Source organism: Callithrix jacchus, chromosome 11 (assembly GCF_049354715.1).
Source record: "Callithrix jacchus isolate 240 chromosome 11, calJac240_pri, whole genome shotgun sequence".
In the NCBI taxonomy this organism is placed as follows: domain Eukaryota; kingdom Metazoa; phylum Chordata; class Mammalia; order Primates; family Cebidae; genus Callithrix; species Callithrix jacchus.
The window spans coordinates 107317384-107343472 of record NC_133512.1 but is presented as its reverse complement, the minus strand read 5'-3'; the positions used below and the strand labels follow the sequence as shown (position 1 = coordinate 107343472).

The following is a 26089-nucleotide window of genomic DNA, read 5'->3' as shown; positions in this document are numbered from 1 at the left end:
TTTGACATTGCCAGTGGGGTTTGCACCAGTGATCTCTCTAAATGAAGGATTGCTGATAAATAAGTGAAAATGTAGTTTTGACAAAACAACCGAGAACGTGAGGTTTTAAAGGAAGTCCCAGGCTCATATTGAAAAGAATCCATGGCGCACGGCACAGGAGGACACCAGGTGAGCCTGTCCAGATGGCACCAGCTAGTGGCTCTTCCAGTTTCTCGTGCAATGTGGAGTTTTAGAGAATGACATTTATCAGAAGTTTAACCTCAAAAGTGGCTCCATAGCTTTATTATGTTTTGATTTTCCTAGGTAGGTAGTACCAACTTTATAGTCAAGTTTCAATCGACAGAAAAATGAGTCTGAAAAATGATATACTTTTTTAAGAACGCCATATCTTCATTTTGATCAAAGAATCAAAATATAGAGGGAGAATCAAAATATATCGACTGCCTGTCCTCCTGGAGGTGCAGGGCTTCCTGTGGCCCTCCTCACATCCTTGTAGCCACCACCTGCCCTTCTCCATCACCTGGCCCCTCTGCAATGCTCAGCCTGGGACTGAGACTCGCTGGAGAAAAGTATCTGCTCCTGGGGAGCTGACTCCCTGCCTGTCCCACAATCCCTGACCTGCCCACGGCCACTGCCACCATAGAACCTCAGCCTGCAGACAGGCACAGTGGAGCACTTGGCTCCCTGCTTGGAGCACAGCCCCACAACCTAAGCCCACCCTTGGGCCCTCTCCCCCCACCCCCACCCCATCAGCTCCATCTGGCTTCCCTCACCTTCCCAGCTCAGGTGGTCACCACCTTCAGACATAGTGTTAGAGGCTTCCTCATGTGCTGGGGTCACTGGACTCCGGTCCTATTCTACTGTGTGAACCCACCAACCCCACCTCTGCTTGAATCCCACAGTACATGTCCAACACCAGCTATCACAGGACAGGGAACTGCATTGCCCGGTCCTCCGAAAAAACCTTGCTAGATTCCCAACTGGGTCTGAGGGACTGTATTAACTTCCCAGGTCCACAAGGGGCATGGTTTCATAAGCAGAAATTTCCCAGCAACATGCCCAACCTGACTTCTTTCACGTCTCCATCCGGGAGCCGAGTCCTTTGTCTAACTTTCAAGAACGTGGGAAAGGTAGACTGCCCAGGTGAGCTCCCTTTGTTTAAAAAGCCCACGAAAAGTTATGGAAGGACTGTGAGCCTGGCAGCCAATCCGATATCAAAGTCAGATCACTCCCTCCAGCAGAAGTGAAGGAACTCCTCTGGAGACAAGAACTTGAATGGGGCGGGAATAACTCCCAGATTAAAAGTTCCCCTGACCCTCACCCGTGCAGACTCCATCTCTGGATCCTCTCCCGCGACAGCGTGGGAGCACTCACCTGTGCTCTCACTCTCGTGCTTTCTCTTTCTCTCTGCCTAATAAATTGCTTTTCTGCAAAACTCTTTGGGTCCGATATTTACTTGAACGAGCCCACCGCACCTCCAGGCCTCTTCCCCAATTCCTGGGGTAGGGGAAGCCAAGAACCTGGAACACCCGGTTACAGGTCCTCACAAAAATTCTGGCCAGTCCCACACAGGCACACCCATGGCCCGGACTCTACTACCTCCTGGCACCAAATATCTTGAGAGTCATGGTCGTTTCAACCCCTTCCCATCACAACACCCACCCCTTCTGCACTGGCAGGAACAGCCCCATCCCCATCATCAGGCAGTCTGGCCACATGGCTCCCACTCTCCCTAGAACTACTCGTGTAAGGAGTTGCTCTTCCTAACCTGCTTTCTCCCAGGTCATCCAGTCATGGCTGTCGCAGTCCTCACAGCTCAGTGGACTTTTCAGGAGCATTTGAGGACCTCCCACTGGATCCTTCTGTCCACTCTCCCCATCTACACCCCCAATAAGTGAGTTTTGCTCCCCAAATCTCCCCAGCTCCCAGATGGTTCGGAAGCATAGAATCAGTTCACTTACATGTGAGACCTTAACAGACATACAACGGATTTAATGGTTTTCTCTGACACCTTTTTGCCCCCTGCCCAACTGCACCGGAGCAGGACCACTTAATGAAGCAGCAATGAATGAAATGGCAGGATCAGTCGGGCTGTGAGGGAAATTTGGTGGGGGTCTGAAAATCATACCACAGGCAACCATATGACTGACCCCGCTGGTGGGAGAAGCTGTGTTGTCCTTGCTGTTTCTCTGGTCATTTAACTTGGCTCTCCTCTGGCCTGATTGCACTTGCCTGTGTAAGGTTTCAGATCACTCCAAAGATGGAAAAATTAATTCACTCACCTTGGACCTGAGAAATACAGGCAAGCCAACTGAAGCCTGAGCAGCAAGTCACCAGTAGGCACATGTACTCAGGAAAGTGGAGGCTGGGCAAGAAGCAGGCAGTGAGGACTGAGCTGGGAGGGCTGACAGCCTGGTGACACCAGCGGCCCTGCCAGCCCCTCTGCCAGCAGGACCAGAACCAGCCGATGCCCAGTAAGGGAGGCTCTTGTAAACTGCCATGTGTGGGGAACACACACAACACACTCTCCACATGCACAGCACACTGCTCAATGGTGAACCTGGGTCTTATGGGGCCTAAAACGTATGAATTGAAGGAAACAGAATAAAGATATGTAACATTTGCAAATGTCATCAAAACCTACAACCATGTGCCCATATTGTTGGAGCCTGGAGAGGGGCTCCAGCAAGTAAGGGGCCCTGAACCTTCAACTTCATTGTCTTCACAATAAATCCACACATAGCTCACCATGCCCAGTGACATGAGCTCTGTCCCCTGCAAAATTCCAATGTTGAAATCCTCACCCCTTAGGTGATATTTAAAATAGGGGTGATTAGACCATCAGGCCAGAGCCCTCACGAATAGGATTCAGTGCCTTCTAAAAGAGGCCCTTCCACTGTGTGGGGATACAGTGGGAAGACACTGAATCTATGTGGAAACAGGAGGTTGGACTTTCTGGCTGTAAACCTGGGAGATAAACATCTACTGTTTATGAGCCACCAGTCAATGGTGTTTTGTTATAGCAGCCCAAATGAACAAAGGCAATCCCTGATTCTCGGAAAAACGCCTGGCACCTAGCAGGTGCTCAATAGACACAGAAAAACGAGCTTCAGTCTTCATCCACTGCAGATAAATATTCTTTTATTTCCATACTCTTTGTGACATTTGTGGCACAGGTATTCAATCTCACAGGGATGTTAAAACCCACACTTGGAGGGTGTCCAGAGTGCTTAGGAGTCGTGGATTTGGACACTCATAGGCCAAGCCTAAGAGTCCTCGGGGAAGCTACTCCTCCAGGTCACCTGCCAGGTAGATGGGCTTCCTTGGGCAACGGGTGACCCCACCAGGACAAGGGGAACTACCAGGGACTCGATGGCACCACACAGCAGCCACCTGTTCTGACAATGTGACACAGGCCAACTAGTGCCCAGGAGAAGCCACAGCAGAGCTGACTGGGTTGGTGCCAGAGCAACAGGCAGAAATGACTGTGCTGCCCCTGGCTGTCCTCCACTGGTGGCTACTATGTCATTCTGATAAAAAGTAAAACTAAGATGCCCTGAGACTGAAAATCTGAATCGTTGCAGAGACACATGCTTAAAATTAAAACGAATCCATAAAATTGTGTCTAGAAACTCTGCCTGGTGCCAATAAGCAGCAAAGTCAACAAAGAGTAAAAAATAAAACTTCGACAACATTATTAAAAATCAAAACTGGACTCGACTGCAATCACTTCTGGTTAGTCCACTAGTGAGCCCAAACGTGACTTAAAAGTAAAAATCATTATTAGCAAGAGATTAAGAACGTAACTTCATTGAGAAGTCAATGTTAAACGAATAGTTCATTAAAAGTTTCCTGTTTAAAAAGAAAAAGAAAGGCCCAAACAACCATTTCAAGGCAGAGCAGGCAAAAGGCCCAGAACACTCTGGTGCGCTCACTGCCGGTTGCTGAACAGGGAACCCAAGGCCATCAGGAAGGAGGGCGTGACCGAGGGCTTGGAGAAGGTGGTGTACTGGATGAGATACTCTGGGTAGACCTGGTGCTTCTCAAAGATCACGAAGATAGAGGGGTCGGATACGCTGTTCACGCAGCTATCGTAGAAGGCATTGCTCTGGCCCTCTTTGTTTGGGGGGCGGACAAAGCAGGCATTGCCCCTGGCGAACTCGCCCACCAGCACCCGCGCCAGAAACATCGTGTGGGTCTGCGTGTCGGATTTGCTGTAGTGGTGAGAATACGCAGCATCGCGGGCAAAGTAGCTTCCTGAAATGATACACGAGGGTTCAGCTGGGCGCCTGGTGGAAGGGCCCGCAGCCAGGAAGGGTCAACCCACTGTGGATAGCGTCCTGGTGACACACAACACCAGGGGCCTCTACTCTTCCACCCCCGCATCTCCCGCCTTCCCTCCATGCCATGTCTCCACTCTCCCTCATGAAGACACATGGATCAGTGACACCAACACCCTTCTGAATGGCAGGATCTGAGGAGTTGCCAAACTGAGACACAAAACCTAAAGGCCTCTAGACACACCACTACTTAATCTGCCAAACCTCAGTTTCCTCAGGCATAAAATGGGGATGTTCAGCCCAACCTTGCAGGGTTGACATGGAAAATAAATGAGATCCCATATATGAAAGCAGTCTGTAGACTCCAGCAGCCCAGTGCATAGAATCATGAGCCCTGTCAAATGGGAACCTGAGGTGGAAGCTGTCACCTATACATTTGAATTCAGAAGTCTACCACTGGCTGCGTCCATCTTGACGCAACACCTTCGCTACATCAGACGGAAACTGACTGACAAAGAACTGATGGGCCTGGAACATGGGCTGCTGGAACATGGAACGTCAGAAGAGAACCTTCTGATACTCTTCCGAGGAAGAACTAAGGGTGATCTTCTGCAAGGGGCAAATGTTTTTAAAGCATTATTGTCAAAGTGCAGAGAATGTTCTCAACGCGGTAAGCATGTGGTGCTTCCAGAAGATAATGTTCTGTTCTTGGGATGTGTTAAAGGGTGAAAGGAGACAATATATGTCACCTACCTGAAAAACGTTCCGAGACAGAGGGAGAGAGAGAAGTGGCAACATGTTAAACCAATGAATCCAGGTAAAATTTACCCAAGAGCTTAATATTATTCTTGCCACTTTCTTAAATTTGGAATTATTTCCAAAGAAATAATATTTTAAAACTCCCTTTAGAAAATTTAAAAATAACTAAGAGACAAGAAAACACTAAGATCACTCACACAATACCCAGAATACAAGTTTACATGAATATCTCTGAGGGTTTCTGGTTTCTGTTCTAAGGAAATCAACATTAAAGGCACAGTCAGGGAGTTGATCAGGGCTGGGAAGGTATGCCCTCTCCTCTCCCATCTGTCACCAGAGCTGAGCCCTGGGACGCTGTAGGAGAGTTTTGAAGATGCTGGTCAGGGAGCCCATCCTTCTCCCCTCTCCCGTTCCCAGACTTCATCACTGTGCAGAGTGCACACTGCTCTCCCAGGGCCTCTGCTCCACAGGGAAGCAACACCCCAGCCTAGGCAGGCCACCCTGCCCACACCTGAGGCCAAGCTCCTGGCGGTGCCCAGAGGAGCGACAGCAAAGGTGCGGCTGGTAGCCATGCCCAGGTGCTCATGAACTCAGGCTGGTCCCCTTATGCCCTCTCTCAGTCTGTTCCCAGGCAGACGCAAAGCAACATGGGTTCTGCTGGTGGAGGCCAGTCTTGCCTTACCCTTGCCATAAGAAGTGCCGTGAAGACCACAGACCCGCCAGTCAAAGTTCTGCTGGCAGATGGCGTCCACAAACATGGCACTGGTGCCGTGGAACAGCTGCCGCTCGTCCACGGCCTTCCCTCCGTTCTGCTTCTGCATCTGTCCTTTTTGCCTAGAATTGCAAAAGAATGTGTGCTGGGGGCAGAGTGTGCCAGCCACCAAATACAGCCGGCCTGATGCAAAAAAAACAACAAACATTTTTTTCCCAAATATCAAGTGTCCTGAGACCAAGAGACACAGGTCACAGGCTACCCTGGCTAGGCCTGTGAGGTTCTAGCCACAAACCAGGGAGTGGGAAAGAAGGGGGGTCATGGGAGCTGGGTGAAACCTTCCCTCCACAGCTCCAGACTGCTGCGGCTCCCTGAACTCCAAAAGCAGAACAGCCCTTGGAAAGCGGGCACCATTTCCCCCAACCCCGCCCCCACCTTGCTTCTGGTTGGAACTGAGCCCTGGGACGCTATAGGAGAGTTTTGAAGATGCTGGTCAGGGGGCCTGTTCTCCCCTCTCCCGTTCCCAGACTTCATCACTGTGCAGAGTGCACACTGCCCCAACCCCATGTAGGGACAGGTCAGCAAGACCCAGCCTGCCCGGTGACCTGTTGTGGGATTCCTCCTCACACAGACAAGTGACTGGGTGCCCAAGGACCTGCCAGTCCTCATGCATGAACCTGAGACCCCTGCTCTCCAGCCACAGACTATGTTCCTGGGGATACGTGTGTGGTGGGCTGTACCAACCCAGCCCATTGGTCTCTGGGAAGGCAGAATGGACAAGTGAGAGTGCTGGCTTTGCCACTGCTCATGAACAGGATTAGGTGGTATGCTCCAGGAAGCCTCGGTGCCCTCATCTCTACAATGGAATGTGCCACCACACTGCTCTGGGGGAGCAGATGAAGGAGCACAGACACACAGCTCCTAGCACACAGCAGCCCTAACTGCCACTCTGCTTTTCCTGGAGGCCCAGGCCACATGTGGCAAGCAGCCAGCGGTGTGAAGGGACAGAGCCACCAGCCCACCAAGAGCGAGCCCCAACGCACCACTGGTAGACTTCCCAGAGAGCCAGGTTCTGCACTCGCTCAATCTTCTGAACAACGTAGAAAGGCAGTGTGCAGTTAAAGAGGTTCCAGACCTTCTGATACTCTTCCGAGGAAGAACTAAGGGTGATCTTCTGCAAGGGGCAAATGTTTTTAATGCATTTTCGTCAAAGTGCAGAATAGAACTTGACCCCTTCCCAAGGCTTCTTTAAATACTAGAACTGCAGAAGCACAAATGCCCAGAGAGCAATGGCCCGTTCCCATCTCCCCCGATTATGTGGTCTCTCCAGGAACAGAAGACAGTAAGTCCTCATGGAACGTCGTTGATAGGTTCTTAGAAACTGCAACTTTAAGTAAAACAACAAACTGCATGCCATTCGGAACTTAACTCTTGTTTATGTCAATTAGCATATGGGAAATTGGTTTCATTAGACAGTGTGTTGTTTCACGTTAAGTCAGTTTCCAAGAACCTATTGATGATGTGGAGGATTTACTATGTTTGCAAATTGTAGTCACTTTCCTCCTCATCACTGTGAAACCAATCTAAAGTACAGACACGTGATGCTTAAGCCACTGTCCTGGGTATCCCCTGGTTGTCCCTGCTCTTTTGTCCCACACAGGCTGAAGACACAGGTTGGACTACATGGTCTAAGGACCAGAGAGCTGTTGAATGGGCAAACGTGTCTGACCCATTCAGGTCCTTAGCACTTCTTGCCTACACAGTTGGCATCTGCATGTGCCTTGTACAAGCTGAGTAAGTTCTGCCAGGACAGGGACCATCATGTTATGAAGCTGAGTTGCACAGTGCCCAGCAGCCAGGTGACGAGCTGCTCACACAGACGGGCAGCATCAGATGTTAGTCTGCTTACTCTCCTGTACTCAGCAGTCCCCACTGGTTAGAGCCCCTCAACAAGCTGCTGAATTGACTGTCCATTCTCCTGTCTGCTAGTCATAAATGCCTTCCTTTCTGACAGTAACCCCTCCTCCAAATGTACAACGGACTCAGGTCCTTCCTGGGCTTATTTTCCTTTTCTCACTTAGTAAAATTGGAATTTATTGGTTAAGCCCAGCCCATAAGCTCCTTATTTCTGCCCTTTCCAGCAAATTTCACATCTCATCCTCCCCCCACAAGACATCCCCTCCCTCAGAGCTACAGCCATCTCCTGGGTGGTAAAAAAAACAAAACTTTCTGGGAAAAAAAAAAAAAAAAAAGCAAAAACAAAAATAAAGCCCACATCTGTCACTGCCCTCCTGCCCGCCCCAGTGAGCCCCAGCCTTAGAGCTTCTTCAGTGTTGAGGAACAGCATAGTCTGTTCACACACACCCACCTCTACAGAACACCTTCCTGTCCAGCCCCAGGCACATGCGTCGCCTACCTGAAAGCCTGGGTCTGGCAAGGCAGAGGAGTCCCAATAGTCTGGGATGTTCTTTGGGCCTGGAAACTTGGTATTGCTACAAAATGTAAACAAAAACACGTAGACATTTTATTCTTATACAAAGCAAATCTACCAGGGGTGGTCTCTGCTAGCCAATGTCACCAGTCTTGAGTCTCAGCATCTCATATTTTAGGAGCAGGTAGAAGACAAGGAAACATGTTCACACATATTCACAACATGAGAGCGCTTTCATCTTTGCCTATCTAGCAAACTCCAAACAGTCCTGAGACATCTATTTCTCACCTGTGTCCCAACTACCACACAAAAGGGAGAAAAGTGATGGAGCGCGTGGTTAAAGGAGCACACCCAGGGCCATAAACCTTTACCCACAATTCTGAAAGTCTAAGAGCTCTCAAGACATTTTTAAGGCCTCGATGAGATACAATTAACATTGTAAAACTTGTTTTATATAGCTCAGGAAAAGCAGGGGAAAAAAAGAAATAAAACATTCTTTAAAAAACATAAAAGTGATGTCAAAACTCATTTGGCAGTAGAAATTTGACTTAAGTTAGTAAGAGGCCATTGTGGTCTGTATCTGTCCTTCTTAAACTGACTATGCATATTTTTTACTGCGGAAATACTAATGTGCTAAAATACAGAGTGTCACATGATACAGGCATCACATTATCTTTCTGAAAATAAATAAAAGCAGTTCAAAAGACATATGGCTCAAGGGTTCAGGAACAAGGGCTGTGAAACTGTAACTACAAATCATTCCTATTAAGTTTCAGAACACACTGTTCTTTCTAAATAGACCTACCTTCTGTTTCTGCTGGCACGAGACACTTACCTTCATCCTAAGCCTCAAAGAACTCCCACATATAACTTTCCCAGGAAAATGACAGTTCAAAAATAACAAAGCAAGGTCCTACCAGCAAGAATCAGCCAAAAACAGACCCATGAAGACTTAAGATGCTGCAATTATCAGACAGATTACAAAACAATTATTCTTCCTATGTTTAAAGAAAAAGAAAGACAAACTTTAAAAATATATGCAAGGAACAGGAAACTATAAAAGGACCTGGAAGATCTAAAAAAGAACCATGCAGAACTTACAGAAATGATAAGGATAATCCTAATAACAAAAGTGCAATGGACCAGCTTAATCCAGATTAAACCAGCTGGAGAAAGAATCAGTAAGCTGAAAGGTATGTGAAATGAAATTGTCCAGAATGTGACCTACAGCAACAAGGAAATGGAAAATGTGGGAAAGAGGTCGAGACATGGAGAACAGTGAGAAGGTCCCTCTGGAATATGATGAGAACCTAAGGGAAGCTCTAGAAGGAGAGAGAACAGAGTGGAGGTGATTTTCAAAGAGAACTGAGATGCACCGATCCACAGCTTAAGAAGCCCAAAGAATCTCAACCATGATCAATAAAAGCACATTCCTAGACACACTTTAGTAAGGATGCATAACTCAAGACAAACAGAAGCTCTTGAAAGCAGCCAAAGGAAAAAAGAGTGATTACTGTTGAAGAAGCGCCCATTAGACCAACAGGACTCCACTGTCTTCTGGCTTCCACTGAGAGTGGAAGACAGTGATCATCATCAATGATCCAAGAGAAAATCTCTACAACCCAAAATTCTATACCCAGTGAAAATATCTTTCAAGATTCAGGGAAAAATAAATACCTACCAGCCAGGGCCAGTGACCCATGCCTGTAATCCCAGCACTTTGGGAGGCCAAAGTGGGCAGATCACTTGAGATCAGGAGTTCAAAACCAACCTGACCAATATAAGTAAACCCCGTCTCCACTAAAAATACAAAAATTAGCCGGGCACAGTGGTGCATGCCTGCAGTTCCAACTACTCACGAGGCTGAGACAGGAGAATTGCTTGAACTCAGGAGGCAGAGGTTGCAATGAGTCAAGATCAGCCACTGCACTCTGGCCTGGACAACAGAGTGAGACTCCATCTCAAAATATATAAATAAATATTAAGACAAACCAAAAACAGAGTTTTCCAACAAATCTTCATCAAAGAAGATTTGTCCAACCTGCAACCCACAGACTGCATTATGACCTAGGACAGCTCTGAATGCAACCCAACGCAAATTTGTAAACTCTCTTAAAATATGAGATTTTTCTGCTATTTTTTTTAAGCTCAGCTATCTTTAGTGGTAGTGTATTTTATGTGTGGTCCAATTATTTTTCTTCTAATGTGGCCCAGGGAAGCCAAAAGATTGGACAACCCTGATCTAAGGTAATCTGAAAGGACAAAGTAATAAAATTGTGAGTAAATTTAATGAAACCTTTAGAGTATAAAATAACAATGCCTCTTGAGGTTTAAAAAATGTTGAGAGGATGTGGAGAAATAGCAACACTTTTACACTGTTGGTGGGAGTATACATTAGTTCAACCATTGTGGAAGATGGGGTATTCCTCAAGGACGTAGAAATAGAAATTCCATTTGACTCAGCAATCCCATTATTCAGTATATACCCAAAGGACTATAAATCATTCTATTATAAAGACACATGCACATGTATGTTCATTGTGGCACTGTTTACAATAGCAAAGACCTGGAATCAACCCAAATGCCCATCAATGATAGACTCGACAAAGAAAATGTGGCACATATATACCATGGAATACTACAAAGCCATAAAAAATGATGAGTTCGTGTCCTTTGTAGAGACATGGATGAATCTGGAAACCATCATTCTCAGCAAACTGACACAAGAACAGAAAATCAAACACCGCATGTTCTCACTTATAGGTGGGTGTTGAACATGAGAACACAGGGACACAGGCAGGGAAGCATCACACACTGGGGTCTGCTGAGGGGGTCTAGGGGAGGGGCAGCAGGGGGTGGAAGGGTGGGGAGGGATAACATGGGGAGAAATGCCAGATATAGATGATGGGGGGGATGGAGGCAGCAAACCACCTTGCCATGTATGTACCTATGCAACAATCCTGCATGATCTGCACATGTACCCCAGAACCTAACGTACAATTTAAAAAATAATGTTTAAAAATGTTGAAAGGAAGGCAAATGGAAAAAAAGATAGGAGGGCAAAGATACTGATTTACTTGTACATAAGTGAAGAACATGTAGTTCCTACCATAGCCTTAAAAATATATATGTATATATAAAAATTTTATATACACACACACACACACATACATATATATATATATATATATATGAAGGTAAGAAAAGAAAAAATAAGACCTAATCACATGAATGAAACATTTTCATGGAGGATGGGCAACATGGTGAAATCTTGTCTTTACAGAAAATAAAATTAGCTGGGCATGGTGGCGTATGCCTGTGGTCCCAGCTACTTGGAAGGCTGAGATGGAATGCTGCAGTGAGCTGTGATCACACCACTGCATTCCATCCTGGGTGACAGAGCGACCCAGGATATTTATTTGTAAACAAATAATTTTTACATGAGACTCCTGTATTATAAATTCTGAATATGGATATCACATTTTAAGACTCCATTAACTGTGTAAATAGAAAAGTTCTTTCTGAAAGTGATCTACCCTCAGATTCCCAGTTGGCCATGCAGACCCAAGCAGACTTCCTTACTGGAGTTAATGACAACCAGCTGCTGGCACATGGGTCGGAGGGAAGAACTGAACACTTCGTCTGTGTGAACAATGTGTGATACTCCGCTTACAGGAGTGAGAGGAGGAGACTCTGAATCACTCATATCTTAGTCTGAATCACTTTTAGTTTGGACATTTGGCATCTTCTTGTGGCCCCCTGAAAACTAAGTAAGAATGACAACAAGAGAGATCTACTCTAAGAAAACAGACACTTCCAAACCTTGTCTAGGGTAGGCTCTGGATAGAAAAGAATAAAATGTGACTTCCCAAAATAGGAGGGTCTTAATCAACCAAAATTCCAAATCCAGAATCAGTAAGAGACTGGTACGTTTAACTAAAATAAGAATAAGAAATATATCTTTATGGTAAAAGGCTTCATAGGCAAAGTCAAAAGGCAAACAACAAACTAAGAGAAAAGATTTGCCATTTATACAACGAAATGAGGGCCAGGCTCCCTAATAGATAAAAGGCTCTTGATAATTAAGAAAAACACCAGAAAGTTGATAGAGAAATGGATAAAAAAGACCAACAGTCTACAGAAAAAGAAGTGAAAATAGTAATTACTTGTTAGAAAAAATATTCAACCTCACTTCTAAGAGAAAGCAAAATGAGGTCCACTGATCCGTCTTTGAGCCCTGAGAACCGCAAAAGCCCAAGAGCTTGACAACTCACTCTGTGACATCTCATGCATCCTGGGGGTGTGCACAATGATTCCAGCCCATGGAAAGGAACTTGCTTCACTTTCTAGAACTCTGACCTAATAGTCTACCTCCAAAATTTGTTTTATTAAAACAAAACAGAAAAAAGAGACAAGGTCTCACTATGTTGCCCAGGTTGGTCTCAAACTCCTGGGCTCAAGCAATCCTTCCATCTTGGCCTCCCAAAGTGCTGGGATTATAGGTGTACACCGCTGCGCCCAGCCATACCTCCAAAATTTGAAACAGCACGACATCAAATGGTTCATCACAGCACTCTGTTTTGTAAGTGCAAAAGACCGAAAAAAACACAAACACCCATGAAAAGGGGACATATTAAATAAATAGTGACACGTACATATTATGGGGAACCAAGAAGGAAGAAACAGATTGAGGAAGTTAATGAATTGAAACAAAGTGATTATCAGGATCTATTTTTAAGTGAAACAAAAAAGGTATACAACAGTATACATAGCATGTTCCCTTTCATGCAAGAAGAGAAGAGAAGAAAATACTTTTACATGTGTGTATGCAAATGCTTATTTTTTCAAAGAGAAACCAGAAACTAATGTTACCCACAGTGGGAACAGGGTAGAGATAACACGGAAGAAGTTACAAACTACTGAGGATCCATTTTACATAGTTTTGACTTTTAATCACAAAGGTTTTACACAGTAATAATAATAATTATTATTTTTGAGACAGGGTCTCACTATGTCACCCAGGCTGGAGTGCAGTGGCGTGATCTCAGCTCACCAGAGTCTCCACCTCCCTGGGCTCAGGTGTCCCTCCTACCTCAGCCTCCTGAGTAGCTGGGACTACATGCGCATGCCACCACGACTGGGTAATTTTTGTATTTTTTATAGAGATGGTGTCTCACCACGTTGCCCAGGCTGGTCTTGAACTCCTGGGCTCAAGCAATCTACCCTCCTCAGCCTCTCAAACTGTTGGGATTACAGGTGTGTCACTGCACCCAGCCCAAAAATAAATTTTAATTTAAAAAGGAAAAAAGTAAGGCACATTCCCAGGAAATTACTTTGCTAGGTCTTACTCACAAGGCAGTTCTGTGGACTGGTAATACCTTTCTCCTCTATCTTGTACCAAACTCTTAAAAATGACCTTTGCATGCTTCACAAAACAAAATAACCAACAGAGATACTGTAAATTCTCCATAAAATAGACGCAAGTCAGACCTCTCACGGGAACAGAAGGTGTAACAAAGTCAGCTAATAGCAACATTGCTTAAAGTCCCAGCACTGGCTGTAGCAAACCCAAGCTGCATGGGCACTGTGGTCCCTTCTCCACCACGCAGGCCACCTTCTCCCACCATACAGCTGCGTGGTTTGGAGAACACTGACCCCATCCTCTCAGCTCCAATCCCATCCCACCTCCCCAAGCCTAAAATAACACCAGTGGTTGAGATGGGGTCTGATCAGTGCAAAGAACAAGAATGTCCCCTCATCTGCGATAGAGGTTTCTTTCCTCCCTCCAAGGGGCTGACAGGCCACAGGCTAACCTGGTGGCTCCTGGCAGCCATCTTGTGACTGAAACTCACCCTGATAAAGCTTGCCCATTAGTGACTGCAATATCTGTTTTTAGAATTTTGATAGTCTGCGATATTCAAATACTGAATTACATGGGTTTTCAATGGTGTAATTCCACCATTACTTCATTATTTCAACATTTAAAAAATTCTAGTCTATGACTCAGTGATTTCAAGGAAAAGACAAACTGATGGGTTGGCTTCAAGTCTCGACTCGCCTTCAGAGTCTGTCTTTTCCATGGAATTATTGTGGATCACAACAGGCAGCCTTCTAATTATGCATCACAAAGCTTCGACCCACAGGGTAATTCCCTCTCTGGTCCAACTAATAGAAGACAAAACGGTAACAGAGTACAGGAGCTCTTCTCTGTACAAGCCAACAAGTACTCGAGTGCTGTCTAAGGCAAGCTTTCTGTGGCCGCTGCAGAGCACACCCCAGCTGATTACATGTTAAGTACCATGCCCCTCATTGCCACCTACCAGGTTTGCATGGTCGTCACATCCTGGGGAGACACGTATTTGGGTCTGCGGCAAACCTTTTTAGTTGTGCCATAGACCAGGTTTTTCTGAATGAAGGCTGAAAAAAACATAACCAGTGAAAAAATATACATATACGTATACATACACACAGGATGGCAATGTTTTATAAACACAAGTTAGATTTGAAAACTTATCCAAATGTGTAAAGCCCAGAATCAATCTGTTAAAAAAAAAAAAGGGCCATTTTACACATTTCAAATATTCATAAAGAAAATAGGTATCCTTAGGAGACTGGGTTTAATGAATAGAGGAATGATTAGTAATTGACATGTCAATTATACATGAGTGCTTTTAAATTGTTGCTTCCAGTCTTGTTTAAATCATTATTTTGCTTAGCAATTTTTCCCAGCTTGGATATAAAAAAGCCTCAGCCCAGCCTGAGACCAAACTACCACGTTTTGAGTTAGAGGGAGATTCAGAATGAATATAAGTTTTATGACTTTTTTTAAAACGATGGCAGGATTCATCAACCTTTCTAAACCAATAATATCGTTAATAAACAAATGTCTTGCTTCCCCACCCTCAAGAATCCCATATTCAACCTGAGGATTTGGAATTGGGGGAACTGACCCCTCAAGTTGAAAATGACAAATACCTAGAAGTGTTTGTCATGCTCCTGCCCACCAGAAACACCCTTTCAAGTCTTACTTTTTTTTTTTTTTTTTTTTTTTAAAGAGATGGGGTCTTGCTTTGTTACCCAAGTGGACCTTCAACTCACTGGCTCAAGTAATCCTCCCACCTCAGCCTCCCAAGTAGCTGGGACTACAGGTGTGTGACACCATGCCCAGCTAATTTTATTTTCATTTAAAAAACATTTTAATATGTCCAGAATTAGCCTTACTGCACTTGAGCATAAACTGTATGGCTATCCAAGTGTGTGTGTCTTACACTGCAGCCCAGATGGTCATCACTCCTGGAGGTCCACCCACATTCTCATTCAGAGCCCATGATCCAGATGCAGCAACCATGACCCCTTCCATTACCCACTACTCACCTGCCCATCAAGACCATTCTCACTGGCATATTTAAATGGGTGATACTGGTCAACTGGCCAACTGTGATGAATCTTGAATTGCTCTCACTGGTGAAATTAAGTGAGCCAAGATATGTGGGCTGGCTAAATGTGTGTTAGACACATTTTTCTATGGACAGGGTAAAATGAGGCCTTTTCCGTAATTTACCCTTCCAGAGGATAACCTAGGCTATGGCCTGCCTTTGGGAGATTCTGCCCTGCCTGACACCAGCTAACAGGATGCTAGAATTCTACCTCTGGAACCCTGGCATTTGCCTTGAGTGAATCATTTGTGACAAGAATCCCTAAAAGGACAGAACTGAACTGTCCCTGAAATTTCAGAACAAGTCATTTGGCTATTTTGTGTTTTAAATGTACTTGCTTCCTCGTAAATAGCTAATGTGTGTGGCAGTTTGCTTTGAGACTTGCTTTATACTTAGTAGTCAAGTTGTGGGGGAAGAAGCCAATTCATCTCAAGCTTCTTTTGTGGATTCTGTTATTTACCTACCAAAAAAAAAAAAATTGTGCCCACTCAAATTAGCTGTGGTCAGTCTGCAGGAATCATAAACTGCACTGTGCTCTTCCCCATCCCTATCATGAGGTTCTGTTATGTCCCCAGGGTGCAGCCCAGGTTGAGAATGATAAAGGTGGTATGTGACATTTGTGACATATCTGTTTTGATATTTTCTAGATATTTCAAAGAAATATTTTAGATTGCTGTCAGCAGCAGTCAGATGTGTGCTTGCCACACAGCCCCAACCTCCAGGGCAGTCCTGATTTGATTACGGTGTATGCTGTCACTGTCCCCTTTCATGCACTGGTGTATGTCAGGCCTTGGAAAGAAAACCAGACCACATATGGCTGGCGATCTCCAGCAGAAGCAGTTCGCACTCTAGAGAAGAAACTTTGTAAAGGCATGTCAAGGGGGCAGTGATCTACCTTAAGCAAAACCACAAGTGCCACAAAACCACAAGCAAAACCAAGGCCAAATACAGGCAGCCAAAGTAGTTTTAGGGTAATTCCCAGACACTTCGTTACACTCCACATAGAATAAAGGTCTGCAAAAATAAAGAAAACCATAAACTGTTTAAAGGAAGGCCACTTACTCCCTTATAAAATGCTGAACCTTCAGAAGGACTCAGTTTAAAACGTGAAATACAGGCAAAATGGAACTGAATAAAGCTGGACCAATATACTCATGTGGAAATGGCTTAAGAGAAACTACAGTAGAAGTAAAACTTAAAAAATTCTCACAAATCAGACACTTGGAGGAACTGGCCAAAGGGTGGCCTATTTCTGTCTGTTAAGGCAACTAGGACAAACATTTCAGCCCCAGCCTCAGGACACCATGAGTGCATGAAATCTGTTTCCCAGGGACTTTTAACTACTCTGTGTCCTACCCTGCGTTAAACTCATCAATGTCAAAGTCGCCCACAGAAAAGATGGCAGAAGCCAGGTGCGGTGGCTCGGGCATGAAATTCCAGCACCTTGGGAGGCTGAGGCAGGAAGATCACTTGAGGACAGGAATTCTAGATCTGGGCAACATGGTGAAACCTTATCTCCACTAAAAATACAAAAAATTAGCCAGGTGTGGTGGCTCATGCCTGTAATACCAGCTATTGGGGAGGCTGAGGCACAGGAATCGGTTGAACCCAGGAGGCAGAGGTTGCAGTGAGCTGAGATCACACCATTGCACTCCAGCTTGGGGAACAAAGTAAGACTCTGTCCCAAAAAAAAAAAAAAAAAAGATGGCAGCAGCACAGCCACAGCAGGCAGTGAAAAGCAGACACTGCACAGAGGAGCTGCTGGGACACGTGTCAGAAACTAAGGTTAGTCCTCGGACACAGCAGGACAACCATACTGCATGCATGCTGACCCTGCTTGTCCTCCACACTTGGGGCTCCTGTTCCTCCTGGGATCCATTCTCCTCACACCCTCGATGCAGCTCTTCCTCAACTGCACAGGGCCAGGTGTCATCTGTTTCCAGGTCTGTCTCCCCTTCTACATGGGTGTACCTTGCTTTTCTTTCCTGTACCCACCCAGGCCCTCGGTGTGTACACACAGCTCCTCCAGGGTTAAGGTGGAGGGACAGCACCAACACAGACAGGCTCTGTGGGGTGACGGCAGGGGCAGAGGATACCTTTGAAGTCTAACTCGTAGTTGTGCTTTCCAGCCTGGAACTTCAGGGTGGCTGCCTGACTGGCAGACCCCGGCGCACAGTAGGCCAGGTAGGCCTTCTCCACATCGGTACTGCTGACAGAGGTCACGGGGTGCGCTGTGCCCTGTGAGGGAAAGCCAGACACTTTATGAAGGCAAGAACCTGCGGGGATAAGGAAAGACACTGGTGGCACCCACGCCACATTTCAGACATGCTCATCGTGGACCCTGACTGTCTCCTGAAGCTGCCCTAGCAAACACAAGGCAGTAAATATGGGTCCTGCCGAGCAGGACAACAGGGATGGGAACAACAGAAGGGAGGGCGCTCAAGTCACCTAGGACGGAGGACGCAGCAGCCGCTCAAATCCCGGTGGAAGAGCAACAGCGATTTCCCGAGTGCTGCCTGACTGAGCAGCCCGGGCCAGGCTGCTCTTACCCGTCTATTCATGTTCCCACCATCCTGAATCAGAGTGGGATTCTGTCCTCTTCCTTGTGGTTTTCTTTTTCTGGTCCCTAGAAGAACTCTTCTTTTTTTTAATTATCCATTATTTCAATCCCTCTCCTTCTATAATTACCTACAGGAAATCTCAAATCTTGGGTTAGACTGAGTTTAAATTCTGGCTCCCAAACCTGCTGGCTCTATAACTTTGGCAAGTTATCTTAACCCCCCCGAGCCTCTGTTACCTCAAGCCTGTAATGTGAATAATAATAATACTTAGGCCATATTCAACCCTTTATACAGCAGGACTACATCATCTTCACAGGGTTGGAGAAATTATTTAAGTAAGGCATGCAAAGCACTTAGTACATGTAATCCCAGCTACTCGGGAGGCTGAGGCAGGAGAATTGCCTGAACCCAGGAGGCAGAGGTTGTGGTGAGCCGAGATTGCGCCATTGCACTCCAGCCTGGGTAATAACAGCGGAACTCCATCTCAAAAAAAAAAAAGCACTTAGTACAGTGCCCGGAACAAAACATACTCAATAAATGTTACTATCATACTGTTCTTATTAAATTTGACATTATGTTGACAACTAAAATCAAAGTTATTGAACCTGTAACTAACTCCCTCTGTCCCTGTCAATTTTCCTATTCCCCCTATTGCTACCATCCTAGTCCTCCTAGGTCACAGGCTTTAGGTGTTACCAGCCAAACAATAAGTGAGACAAGATTCACCCATGCCTCTGGGCAACTGAGCCCAGCAATGGAGGAGAGGAACAAAAGTATGCAGACATTTCAAAGCATCAAACACAAGGTCCCACACAGGTCTCACAGGTGCTCTTGACTCTGAGTGGGGCAACTAAGAATGACCAAGGAAGGGTCAGACCCAGCAAAGGCTTCTTGGAAGAAAGACACCTGAGCCAGGCCCAAGCCCAAGGGACAACAATGAGTTGGCCCCATGAGGGCCATGAGGGGCGGGTGTAAGAGGTATAATGATTTGTAAAGCAGCCTCCTAATGGTTTGTAAGGTGCCTAAGTTTCTCTCTCTGAACTCTGTCCTCCTTCAAAACCAAACCATTAGACTAGAGTCTGGGAGGAAAAGGATGTGGCATAAAAATCCCTTTCAGACAACAAGGGGAAAGGAAAAGAAAACAATCCCTCCCCTTTAGGCCTGAGGAAATGAAGTGGGGAGTCAGCGAAACAGAGAGGAGAAGCAGCAGTCAGAGGCAGGCATCCTGCCCCCCCCCCCCCCCCCCCCCCCCCCCCGCCCCCAGGCCTCTAGTCAAAATCGCTGCAGATGGGTGGTCACAGCGGGAGGGAAGATACAGGTGGATGAGCTGAAAGCAAAAAGCAAAGGATTTTTTGCCCCCAGCGGGAGGTTTGGAAGGAGAAACTAACAACAGCAGCCACATTATGTGTCAGGCTGAGAAAGGTCTGGGTTTAGCTCCTGGAGGCACCAGTGAGACGTGGAAGGAATGACAGATTCCCATGGGTCCTGTGGCAGGACCAGCAGGTATCTCTTTTTGATGTGAGATGTTGGAGTACTTCCTGGGCTCAAGACAGAAAAAACTTAGCTTTTCTGGGAATCAAGAGAAAACTGTTTTGAAGTCGCAATTAGCAGAAAACTAAAAAAGAAACTCAAATGTGTAGCTACACCAGAAACGTGTAGGAAAGGGAGGACGAGGAGAACCAGATCATCCTAGGCCGTCCGGCCTGAAGCTGCCAGGCCTACACGTGTCTCTACGCCCCCACCACCACGTGGCATATCCATAACATCCACACACTGTTCCTCCCCAGAGATTCTCAAACTGCTTGTGATGAGTTTCTGCACTGCCACAAAGGAGGAGGAGCACAGGAGAGAAAGGGGGAAGCTCCAGGTGTTGGTTGGCTGGAGGAGAAAGGCCCCACCCCCCAGAGCTGTGACGATTGGGTCTGAAACCACTACCAGGGAACCCTACTTTTGCATGGGTTGCCCAGAGCCCTGTGTCATCTCATTCAGCAACCAGAGGTCTTCCCCAAGAAGCCAGACAGATCACCAAACAAAATGAAAGTGATGGTCACATGTGCTAAGTGCCTTGTGCCTGCCATCTGTCCCTCCATCTCGTCACAAGGAAAGCCAGGATTCACAGAGCATGATGGGGCAGTTGTCCTCTCTCCCTCCTCCATGCCAGGCCACAGCCTCTTCCCCTCACGCTCCTGACCAAACCCAGAGAGCCTACCTGGACAAGGCCCACAGGGCAGGTCAGAGAGAGTCCCAGGCCACCTATGAGAGGGAAACAGGTAGGAAAGGCAGGCAGGACAGAGCAGCAAGCAAGGAGAGGCTGGTGCTGGCAGGAGGGGAGCAGGTGAGCAGAGGGGAGAGGAAGGAGTGTGAGGCAGCGAGGCCATCGCTGAGAGTGACCATCTCCAGCTGACCAACAGACACTGTCAGCAACACCCTCCCCCTTCCAAAGGCCAATGTCTATTTCCTGAGGACCAGCTATGCATCATTCTACACAAAGGATACAATGGGGCAAAAGAAAAAGTCCCTGCCCTCATGGAGCTTAAAGTGTCACCAGAGGAAAAAGGCATTCTGAGTGCAGTTAAGAGCAAGAAACTAAAGCTTCATTATAGCCTCTTACAGCCCAGAAGATTACAAATACCTACCAATTTTCATTCTGGAGGGGGGTGTTATCAATGGTGCCTTCCCTAAAGTTATACTTTAGGGAAGTGAGACAGAGTCTCACTCTTTTGCCCAGGCTGGGGTACAGTGGTGTAATTTCTGCTCACTGCAACCTCTGCATCCCAGGTTCAAGTGATTTGCATTCATACCTCAGTCTCCTGAGTAGTTGGGACCACAGGTGTGTACCACCATGTCTGGCCAATTTTTGTATTTTTAGTAGAGACGGGTTTTGCCATGTTGGCCAGGCTGGTCTTGAACTCCTGACCTCAAGTGATCCACCCACCTCAGCCTCCCAAAGTGCTGGGATTATGAGTGTGAGCCACCATGCTCAGCTTAAACCTGTACTTCTGTAAGTGAGCAGGGGACTGCCTTTAATCTGACCCATCCACAAACACCTGTGAATTGACAGCAGCTAGTTTTTGTTATTTGACTTGAATTCCAAATCTATATATGATATAAATCAATTTTCTTATATTTTCCTACCTTCTCTAAAGTTGCAGAAATGGCAGACAACCGGTCTGAAAAGCCTTTACCTCTATATGATAGCTACACAAACATACTTGCACACACACGCACCAGCTCTGGGGTTAAGTTACCTGTTCAACAAGAGAAGGATCTTTCTATCCCATTTAATCAAACCAATGAAGAAACTTGATCGTGCCACAAATTTGTCATTCAGTTCTCATGGGCCAACAGATGGAAGCTCTTCAAAGATGAAAGCTCATACAAATAAACTCCAACTTACCTATTTTTGCCGTAATTCTCCCAAAGCAAGTGAGTCACATTGGGACCTGGGGATCCTCGGCTCTCTCACGGATGCCCCAGGCAACAGTACTGGGCTCTTGTTTGGCTCCTCCCTTACAGATCCTTAGGACAAAACATTCATCCTCTTTCCATCACACTTACCTGCCTTCCATATTCCTGCCAAGAACCAAACTCATCACTCCAGTACCAAATCCACTCAGTGGTGAGGATGAAGTGTGGAGGTTTGGTGACAGAGGAGGCCGTGGAGAGGCGGCGAGCCTGGGTAGCACCGAAAGTCATGGAATTAAAGTTCAGACAATTGATATGAATGGCACCCGGTAACTCAGGGCACAGGATCCTACAAAAGAAAGCAGAAGCAGCTAAAATATCCCACCAGCCAAGCAGACACAGGTCCCTCGGCTTGAGAACACACAGCTGGGAGGTGCAAATGGTAAATATGACATGTGCATTTTAGAAAAAGTTTCCAGAGGCAGGGGAAACTGCTTTTTCAGATCAGTTTTGAGGTATAAAAATATCAAAATCAAGACAATGTGGAAGACTGGTTATGATGAAAACTGCTCTCAGTACAAAATGCAGAAGACGCTGGTTAAAACGTTTTTTTTTAAATGCACTGCTGAGCTGGCAAGAAAGGGAAGTCCTTAGAAGCCAAAAATAACAACAGTTAACACATACTGTTTATTGTGTGAACCAGACCCTGCATTAAGTATCTTATATGTATTAGGAGATGACATTTTCATAACCCTATGAGATTGAGACTATTATCTCCACTTCACAGATGGGAAAACAGAAGCTCAGGAAGGTGAAGAAAACCGTTCAAGGTCAAACTAGTCAGTGGGACAGCTGGCCTTTCGGGTGGGCAGTTGGGCTGCACAGCCTGTACCTGAGCCACCAGGACACATCTTTAAATAAACGCAGTACTGCCTGAAGACCAAAGGGAAGGTAGGAAACTGGAGAGGGGAGGGGAGGGGAGGGGAGGGGAGAGGAGAGGAGGGGAGGGGAGGGGAGGGGAGGGGAGGGGAGGGGAGGGGAGAGGAGGGGAGGGGAGGGGAGGGGAGGGGAGGGGAGGGGAGGGGAGGGGAGGGGAGGGGAGGGGAGGGGAGGGCAAGAGCCAGGAGCTGTCCCAAGGCAGTGTCTATGAGTAATGACAGGGAGCCTGGGCTTTAGCCACAAAGGGGAAACAGGAAACAAATGTGGGGTCTGAGTAAGGCAGGAGGCTGAATCTCAAAAGAGGTATCTCTGCGTAAAACCAGGACCCTAAAATATGACCCACCTTAGAAAAGGGGGACTGGAGAGGGGACTCGCCTTGCGAAGACATCTGGCAAGGAAACCTGCCTATATTAATGTTGGTTCTGGATAAAGGAGGAAAAAATTCCTCCGAGAACTCATAAATCATTCAAGCCTCACAGAAGTTTTAGCCTGATTCACATTTTGTGATAATTAGTTGCAAAGACAACCCAGGGTAGCAGTTCTCATAGACGCAAACACAAATCCCTCTGGAGGAACTGACCTTCGACTCAGGCCTCAAAAGAATTTCTAAAGAAATTTCCATCAAACATGAGGTCAAAATCAAGTAAGTCACAAAATGTGGAAACAGAGACACTATGAGCAAAAGTCAGCAAAAACAAAATCAGACCACCATGAACTAGACGCAAATATATGTGATGTGTCTTTTAAAAAGGAATTGAGCATCAAAAGTATGAGTAAGAATCAACAGACTATCAAAATTGGGTAAATTTAAAGAAAAAAATAGAGCTTTTACTTTTTTCATTATTATTTTCTTTCTCCTCCCACTCCCTCCAAAACTTTTTTTCTCTTTTCCTTTTTTATTTATTAATTTTTTATTTTTTTGAGACAGTCTCACCCCGTCACCCAGGCTGGAGTGCAGTAGCACAATCTCAGCTCACTGCAATCTCCAGCTCCCAGATTCAAGCAATTCTCCTGCCTCAGCCTCCCAAGGAGTAGCTGGGATAACAGGCATGCACCACCACGCCTAATTTTTGTATTTTTTTTTTGTACAAACAGAGTTTCACCATGTTGGCCAGACTGGTCTTGAACTCCTGGCCTCAAGCCATCCACCCTCCTCGGCCTCCCAAAGTGCTGGGATTACAGGCATGAGCAACCATGCCTGGCCTTAGAACTTTTAAAAGTAAGTAAATTAATTAAGATTTTAAAATCATACTTTGACAGGACACACTACATCTCATTAGGGTGAACTAATGAACTGAGGGCCTGAGGGGAAGAAATCCAGCAGAGTTTAGAAAGAGAATAAAAGAGAAGTTAGAAGACATAAAAGATAAAGTGAGAAGACCTCACCATATATCTAATGATCATTCCAGAGAAGGAATACTTAGGGAGATTATGGCTGAGGAACTCAGAAACAACAACAAAATATGAGTAGCATAAATTCTTTAAATCCACACACAGATCTTAGTGAAATTGCACAGCACCAAAGAATGACAAGATATTAAAAGCAACTGGAGAGAAGAAACAGACTATCAACTATACTGGACTGAATTGTGTCCCCAAGGAGACATGTTAAAGGTCTAACCCCTGGTACCTGTGAATGTGATCTCATTTGGAAACAGGGTCTTTGCAGATGTGATCAAGTTAAGATGACATCATATTGGATTTGAGTGGGCCCTAATCCAAAACTGAGGTAATTTTAAGACGAGGGAAATTTGAACACAGACACATGGGAGAATGTCCTGTGACAACAGAGGCTGAGATTGGAATGATGTGTCTACAAACCAAGGCATGCCAAGGATTTCTAAGCATCAGAATACTGGAGGAGGCAAGACAGGATCTGCGTATAAAACCTTCAGACAGAGTATGGCCCTGCTAACACCTTCAGTTTGGACTTCTAGCCTCCAGAACTGTGACAAAATAAATGTCTGTTGTTTTAAGCCATCAAGTTCATGGTAATCTGTTATAGCAGCCCTAAGAAATGAACTAACACCATCTCAATTTAGGCTGATAGCTAACTTCTAAGTAGAAGCAATGGAATCCAGACAACAATGAAATAATCTTTGAGGAGTTGAGAGAGAATACCCAGTAAGCCTATCTTTCAAGAATGAGAAGGAAATAAAAACTCTTTCAGACTAACAAAAAACACAATTACCTCCAGACTCGCACTAAAGCAACCTCCAACAGAGGAACTTAAAGAAGGAAAATGATAAACAAGGAGAAGTGTGAGCAAAGGAATGGTGAGTAAGAAACAAAATGATAATTGTATAAATTCAAATAAATACTGACTGCCTAAAACACTATGAATTTCTAACCTCTGAAATTAAAAATACTATAGCAATAATACATACAGTGCATCTTTTTTTTTTTTTAAATATTGACAAGATCTAGCTGTGACCCAGACTGGAGTGCAGTGATGCAATCACAGTTCACTGCAGCCTCAAACTCCTGGGCTCAAATGGAGTTCCCTCTGCATAGCTGGGACTACAGGCATGCACCACCATGCTCAGCTAATTTTTAAAAAAATGTTTCGTAGAGACAGGGTCTCTCTATGTCACCCAGGCTAGTCGTGGATTCCTAGCCTCTAGCAATCCGCCCACTTCAGCCTCCCAAAGCACTGGGATAACAGGCGTGAGCTGCTGCCCTCGACCCACATCTTATGTGCCTGGCACTGTTCTGAGTGTTTTATGTATATTAACTATTTAATTCTCAAAATAACCTGATGATGTAGAAACCATTATTTTATCCACTTAACATATAGTAAAACTGAGGTAACATAAGGTTAAATAATCTGGTCAAATGCATGTAATTAGTAAATAAGTTTGAATGAAACTAGTCAGAATTCAAGTGTCCAAGGTTTTCATTGTTTGAGAGAATGACAAGAGGCACTGATTAGATTAAGTTGTTACACTAGAAGTCTGCTAAGATAAAGAGTCTAGATTTCCTGGGCAGCCACTGAAAAAATAAAAATTCAGTAAATAATTTCCAAACAAATAAAGGAGAAAAAGCCAAAGGAGGAAAAAAATCTAACAGAAGATCAAAAAGAGAAAAGAAATATACAAAACGTGGATCACAGCGACAATTAAGATGAGTGGCAGATATAAATTCAGATCCACCCATTACTGGCCAGTTGTGCTTCCTCTGCCGGGAAGTATCTGTGCTTACAGTTTGCCCATTTGGAGGGTGGAGAATCTGAGTGAAAGAGGCCAGACACAACAGTACATACTGTATAGTTCTATTTATATGAGGTTCAAGAAAAGGCAAGACAGAGGTCTCTCTGACAGAGGTCAGAACAGTGGTGAAGGATGGGAGTGAGCACCGACTGGAAGGGGGCATGAGGAGATGGGGTAGGGCAAATGATCCGTACCTCAATCAGAATGCTAGCTACATAAGTGTATGCATTTGTCAAAACTCACTGAACTGTATGCTTAATATCTGGGCTCTTCACTGTGTGTAAATTTTGTCTCAAAAAGAAAGACTAGGGTTGGAATGTGAGCCATTTAATCCTCCTAATGGGAGAAATTGGTTTC

General features: G+C 45.5%; 1 protein-coding gene across 2 annotated transcripts in view; it reads right to left on the bottom strand.

Annotated features, from left to right (window-relative positions):
• Positions 1-3124: 3124 nt before the first annotated feature.
• Positions 3125-26089, bottom strand: part of PARP12 (poly(ADP-ribose) polymerase family member 12) — a 39230-nt gene continuing 16265 nt past the window's right edge. For both annotated transcript variants that reach the window (XM_002751937.7, XM_009002977.5), the window contains exons 6-12: positions 21738-21933; positions 17715-17856; positions 14503-14599; positions 8168-8243; positions 6795-6925; positions 5722-5873; positions 3125-4257 (exon numbers count right to left, since the gene is read on the bottom strand). In XM_002751937.7, the coding sequence (XP_002751983.1) occupies positions 3932-4257; positions 5722-5873; positions 6795-6925; positions 8168-8243; positions 14503-14599; positions 17715-17856; positions 21738-21933 (1120 nt within the window). In that variant the 3' untranslated portion in view covers positions 3125-3931. The remainder of the gene's footprint in view (positions 4258-5721; positions 5874-6794; positions 6926-8167; positions 8244-14502; positions 14600-17714; positions 17857-21737; positions 21934-26089) is intronic.